At 35.9% G+C, this 6,838-nt stretch overlaps 1 protein-coding gene across 1 annotated transcript; it reads left to right on the top strand.

Annotated features, from left to right (window-relative positions):
• The first annotated feature begins 1,530 nt into the window (after nucleotides 1-1,530).
• On the top strand, nucleotides 1,531-6,838 carry LOC121647988 (high choriolytic enzyme 1-like). Its single transcript, XM_041997853.1, has 8 exons — nucleotides 1,531-1,629; nucleotides 1,923-1,968; nucleotides 2,626-2,778; nucleotides 3,505-3,622; nucleotides 5,396-5,574; nucleotides 5,919-6,000; nucleotides 6,310-6,470; nucleotides 6,723-6,838. Exons 1-7 carry the CDS (start codon nucleotides 1,570-1,572, stop codon nucleotides 6,440-6,442), a joined length of 771 nt encoding a protein of 256 aa, XP_041853787.1. The 5' UTR covers nucleotides 1,531-1,569; the 3' UTR covers nucleotides 6,443-6,470; nucleotides 6,723-6,838.

Below are 6,838 nucleotides of genomic sequence, written 5' to 3' on the forward strand. Positions count from 1 at the left end.
GAAGCTCAAAAGTGAGCTCAGGTGCATCCTTTCAACTGATCATCCTTGAGATGTTCCTTCAGCTTAATTGGAGTCCACTTGTGGTAAATTCAGTTGATTGGACATGATTTGGAAAGGCACACACCTTTTTTATATAAGGTCCCACACTTGACAGTGCAAACCAAGCATAAAGTCAAAGGAATTATCTGTAGACCTCAGAGACAGGATTGTCTCAAGGCACAAATCTGGGGAAGGGTACAGAAAAATATCTGCTGCGTTGAAGGTCCCAATGAGCAGAGTGGCCTTCATTATCCGTAGATGGAAGAATCTGGAACCACCAGGAGCCAGCTGCCTAAACTAAGCAATCAGGGGAGAGGGGCCCTAGTCAGGGAATTGACCAAGAACCCAATCGTCACTCTGTCAGAGCTACAGCATTCCTCTGTGAAGAGAGGAGAACCTTCCAGAAGGACAAACATCTCTGCAGCAATCAGACCAATCAGGCCTGTATGGTAGAGTAGCCAGATGAAAGCCATTCTTTAGTAAAAAGCACATGATGACCCACCTGGAGTTTGCCAAAATGCACCTGAAAGACTCTCAGACTATGAGAAACCAGGCACCGCTCATCACCAGGCCAATACCATCCCTACAGTGAAGCATGGTGGTGGCAGCATCATACTGTGGGATGTTTTTCAGCGGCAGGAACTGGGAGACAACTCAGGTGTCGATAGAGGTAAAGATGAATGCAAAAATGTACATAGAGATCCTGGATGAAAACCTGCTCCATAGTGCTATTGATCTCCAACTTGGGTGACGGTTCATCTTTTAACAGGACAACCACACTAAGCATACGGTCAAGATATCAAAGTAGTGGCTTCCGGACAACTCAGTAAATGTCCTTGAGTGGCCAAGCCAGAGCCCAGACTTGAATCCGACACAACATCTCTGCAGAGATCTGAAAATGACTCTGTACCGACGCTTCCCATCCAACCTGATGGTGCTTGAGAGGTGCTGCAAAGAGGAATGGGCAAAACGGCCCAAAGATAGGTGTCCTAGGCTTGTGGCATCATATTCAAAAAGACTAGAGACTGTAATTGCTGCCAAAGGTACATCAACATAATTAACAGCAAAGGCTGTGAATACTTATGTGCATGTGATTTTAGTGTTTTATTTTTAATAAATTTGCAAAACATTAAAAAAAAATCCTTTTTGCATTGTCATTATGGGGTATTGTGTGTAGAATATTGAGGACAAAAATTTATTTATTCCATTTTGGAATAAGGCTGTAACATAAGAAAATTTGGAAAAAGTGAAGCGCTGTGAATACTTACTGGATGCACTGTATGTGTGAAAACATATTGTCCTGAAAATGAATAAAATTATACAAACATCAACCAGGTGTCTTCAGGGACAACACTCTCACAGGAGAGTGAGGAAAGTTAAGGTGAGAAGAGACAACATGTTTTCAAGGACAGTTTTCTTCTTATCACTAAACAAAGCCATGTCTTTCCCAACTGAGCAGATATGCTGTGGTCTCTAAATAGCAGATTTAGCAGGACTCAGGTGTTAGCAGTTTACTGTGCAGCTGGTAACATGGTGTTCATGAAGCTTGTGGTTCTTCTGGTGCTCTCCACCTGCTGCTGGGCTGAGGAGGTGAGGATATGTGTAAAATGTCTGTAAGATAACATTGATTAAACATTTTACATCTGTTTTTCTGTGTTACGTTTACTTCATTTAATTTGTGTAGCTTAAAAAATTCATTCAGTTTTTCTAGCTAGTGTTTTTGTAATCACCTGATTATAAAGATTTTACAGGCAAATAAAATGTCACAATATGTTGACAGAACAGTTTAACTGATAAAATCAACTTGCAATAAATTGTGTAAGCAACTGTGCAATAGATGTAATTTTCCAGTGAGTTCTTACTACATGATGTCTCTGATCTAGGAACTGTCCGTCTCTGAGCTCCTGTGGAAGGCCAACAAGGATGTTGGTAAGACACTTTGCATTTACAATCCTAATGCTTGAAAATTTAAATTTTAGTAGAGTAAGGCTCAGGCAAATCTGCCTAACTGGTTAATTGATCTTTGCTACAGCTTGATGCAGCAATCTGTTTAACCAGCTAGTATTTTCCAAGGTTTACTATTGTGTCAACAGTGGATCTTTTCCTTTCTTTCTACTGGGTGTAATCTGCATAACAATAAAAAGAGATATAGGTTTTATACCTATTTGACAAAGAGGTGGCATATACAAAATAACAATTTTGTGTAAATATTTACAGGTCAGGCAAAGATAAATCCATCTTCAAATGTGACTTCCAACAGTGTTGGATATACAGTGTGCTTGTTTGTAATTTAAAAAGTGTAATTAAAAAGATACATTCCTCTACCCAGCTCCTTTATTTCTATTTTTCTTAGAGACAGGAAAGAAACTAATAAAATGAGACGTCCATCAGAGCTGTCGTTCAGCCAGTGTTGACTAAAAATTATGTTAAAGTTTACCACTATATTTATTTCTGTCAGACTAAATTTCTGCTGTGCTGATGACATTTGTTTGTCATTTACATTTCAGTGCACACCTTAATAACGCTTAAACTGTTTTTACATGTATGGGAAAATAACAGATTGGAAATAATGATGTTCTTTGACAGTGCATACGAAGGATGAACCCCTTGTCATAGATGACATTGCTTATGACAACGAAAATGAGAGGAACGCTGATCAATGCACATCCAGTGGTTGCATGTGGCCCAGATCTGCTGATGGCAGGGTCTATGTGCCGTACGTCATCGCCAATCATTACTGTAAGTGACTGAAGAATTAGAGGTCTTTATTGAAGGATTTGTTGTGATGTAAAACCATAGAAGGTACTTAATATTTATTACAGAGCTGGCACAAATAGACAAACCTACACACAGATAACTTAATCCGAAATTAGGCTGTGATCCATAGCGATGCATCTTCTGTTACATTTAAAATAGCTGCTGGGTTTACATACCCATCTATACTGTGTTATAATTTATTTACACAAGACAATAAGAATATTTTACAAGGCAAGTAAAAAACCTAAATTATTTTGATGCATTGAACATGTATGATCATGAATTTAAATTCAACAGCACTACTACAGTTACTACAGTATTTTCTCAGTTGTTGTATTATTTTAAAATTATAAATGCCAATGACTGAATATGATGCAGCCCTAAAGCAGACCAGCTTGGCTTGTTAATTTCTGCTTCTCAAACTGGTATTTTCTCAGTAAAAAACACATTCAGGTGGTGGAAGTTTCCAGCAACTCGCCTTGTGTCAGTAGTCTAATATGAAGCTAAATACTTCACAGAAAATGTTATGCTGACAAATATCTTCACTGATATTAATTTATATTCAAGGGATGTATATTTAACTATGATGTACAATTACTATAAAATACAATAAGATACTATAGAACATCTACTGTATTTTATTACAGCGTACATATTCTGTTGACATGACACTGTGTTTGTTTCTCTTTTCCTTGTGTGTCTCGGTAGCTTCTCGCGAGCTGTCCATCATTCAGCGTGGCCTGGATTCATTCAGTGAATTCTCCTGTATCCGCTTCGTCAAACACAACGGCCACAGAGACTATCTGAGCATCCAGTCCCACAATGGGTGAGTGTAAACTATATGAACTCTCATGTTTTTTGCTTTTTGAAATGGGACAGCAAGTTCATATCAGCTAATAATAGAACATTAGGGTGGGGGAGGGGCCCTTGAGCAAGTCCTTTAACCCCTCACAACTGCTCCCTGGGCACCAAAACATGGCAGCCCACTGATCTCTGGTTCAAATGCAGAACCAAATTTCCCAATCAATTAATAAAATTAAATTGATTGTCCTTCTGGAATAAAATAAAATTAACAAAAATTGCTATACGTTATCTTTTGAATCTTCTTCTCAGAGGTCAAATAGGCATATGGCACAGTAAATATTTTCCCTTAACCTTCTAAATTCAGCTTATTTTACCATTTCCCTGTCACTGGAAAGTTTCAGGAATCAATGATAGCTTGAAAATCTCAATGATATTCTACAACATTTTATGGGTTTGAATAATTTTAAATAGCAAAATCTGTTAAAAGATTGATTTGGAGAATTTTCTTGTCACGCAGTATATGACACACTCACATCAGATGACAGGGTACCAAACATTTCTGTAAGCTTATAAGTTTAATTAAAATAAATAAATAAAAAAGAAAATGGTCCATATCTAATTTCTTTTTGTTGAGTACCATAATCGTAATGCTTAAAGCATGGCATATAAACATAATGATAATGACATAGATAGCATCATTTTCAGTTAACAGAAATGTATCTATATTTATATTAAATTAATGAATTATTTATTTGAAACATCTAAACAAAAACTAAAAACAAACAATAACAAATCAAATCAAACTTTATTGCTTTAAAATGCTTTTCATGCTGAAGGCAACACAGTGTTTTACATGATTAAAAAAAATTCATGCATATTTCAATTTATGCATATTAAAAATAAAACAAGCTTTTACACACATCAAAGTGAATTATATAATTTTTAAAAAGCATTCAAATCAAACACTCATTTAAATCATTTAAAACAAAGTAGCCCCCTCCCCATGTCCAACAGCGTTAACCACCCCAATCAGGGCCGACCAGGACCCACACCACAGCCATAAGGCTGCAGTGCAGGGCCCCAGCCATCCAGACAAGGGGATCACCACGGCAAAAAACCCCTGGCATGGATGGATCCCCGTGAAGAAAACACTGGAGTTAAAACGAAGATTAAATAACCTTAAGAAACAATAAGAACAGCTATGAATGAATGAATGAATGAATAAGAAGTAATACAGTTGAGTAAAATGAAAATGAAATAACTTGAAATAAAATTATGTTAAATAAATTAACATCAAATAAAATTTAGTTTAAAGTTAAGCTAAAAAGGTCTTAAGACTCTTTTTAAAAAACACCAACTGTCTCTGCAGCCCTGAGGTTCAAAATCACATGTTTGAAAGGGAACACGAGGAGGTTAATGCTTAGAGAAAAGAAATGACCTTATACTAAGTAATACAATATACTACATATAAACAAACTAGAGTATATATATATACATAAAATTATTCAGTCTATAGTACCATGTTATTTTCCTGTACACATATTTATACATTGTAAAAATTTATACCAAACTTAAAATAATGTTGATTATATATTTTTATATGATTTCACATTTATAGTTGTGCATTGTTTTAATTCTTCATTCATACTGTTCCATATGTTATATCACAAACTTGCAAGCACAAAAAAAAACCAAACAAAACAAAACAAAAAAAAACCTTTAAATATTTTCTGATCAGTATTATACATTCAGTATTTTATCTGTTTTATATGTTTGTTGTAATGTTTGTACATAGGTGCTACTCCTATGTTGGTCGCCGTGGTTATAGCCAGACGGTGTCTTTGGACCGCCAGGGTTGCATTTACCACAGCACCGTCCAGCATGAGTTGCTTCACGCCCTCGGCTTCAACCATGAGCAGTGTCGCTCCGACAGGGACCAGTACATCCGAGTCCTGTGGGAAAACATCCAGTCTGGTCAGAGAACAAACTATTCATGTCTCATGGTGTTACATTGATCCAAGTCTTGAAAATAAATCCTAAACCTAAACATAGCAAGAACTTCATTTGCAATTATGGTTTAGTCATAATCAAACTGGTCATTTAGAAATAATGCATTGAGATCAACTTGCCTTAACCAGCAAAACCATCTTACCACAGTAACTACTGACCAACACAACATACCGCCTTTTTCTCATATGCAAATACTAATGTGATATTTTATTTTATTTTTTTTCAAGTATTGTCGGATTTCAAAGGAACACTATAAAATGATTGTTTATTTCTTTTCTGATCCGTATTGTAAATTCTCTCTCTCTCAGGTTTGGCCTATGCCTTTGATAAGCTGGACACTCTGAACCTGAACACCCCCTACGACTACAACTCCGTCATGCAGTACCACAGGTTTGACTAGACTAATTGTTACCTCTTTAATTTTAGGAAATTACTCATTTTCAAAATATTTAGTCTTCTTACATGTATGCATGTTTCTGGGTGTTGAACAAAGCTAAGCACTGCTGGTAGGAGCAGCTATATATTTCCTAATGATGATTATAAATATATATATATATATATGAATATTTAGTAAAAGTTGAACAAGAAAGCTAAATAATTGAAAAGCAGCTGTTTTTAATTTCTTTTAAGTAATAGCTAAACAAAATGTTTCTGCTTTTTAGCAAACCTACTACAAATCAACATCTTTGTTAATTTCAGGTATGCTTTCTCTGCCAACAATAAACCCACCATGGAGCCCATTCCAGACCCAAATGTTGCCTTTGGCACTGCTACTCAGATGAGCAAGAATGACATCGACAGACTGAACAGACTGTACCAGTGTAAAGTTTAGCATTAAAGAAACACAACACACATATTCGGTATGTACAGCACATTACGTATAAGTTGTCTGATATAAAAAATATCTTCTTTACATTGAAAAATACTACAGAAAGGCTCTGAACAGGTTTAAGAAACGATCAATATGACTTTAAAAAGTATTTAGTAAAGGAAAAAGATTTGACTAGAACCCCATACATGCATTTGATGAAACACAACTAATACACCCCTGTCTCACTGTGAGAAACAGTGTATGTCTTTTGTTTTTAACATGTATTTTTTTCTCGCTATAGGTGATAACAGTCCTGACTTGACAACAGAGGCCCTTTGGACAAAAAAAGACGTAATTTGTGTGGATGTTCACAATCATTTAAGGCTTTGTATTGACAATAAATCATTGATTGATGCA

Source organism: Melanotaenia boesemani, chromosome 10, assembly GCF_017639745.1.
Source record: "Melanotaenia boesemani isolate fMelBoe1 chromosome 10, fMelBoe1.pri, whole genome shotgun sequence".
NCBI lineage: Eukaryota > Metazoa > Chordata > Actinopteri > Atheriniformes > Melanotaeniidae > Melanotaenia > Melanotaenia boesemani.

Coding starts and splice junctions, on each gene's coding strand:
- LOC121647988 (XM_041997853.1), top strand. CDS start 1,570: ATGGTGTTCATGAAGCTTGTGGTTCTTCTGGTGCTCTCCACCTGCTGC. Junction 1,969..2,625: donor GAAGGCCAACAAGGATGTTG/GTAAGACACTTT, acceptor GTTCTTTGACAG/TGCATACGAAGGATGAACCC. Junction 6,001..6,309: donor TCCGTCATGCAGTACCACAG/GTTTGACTAGAC, acceptor TGTTAATTTCAG/GTATGCTTTCTCTGCCAACA.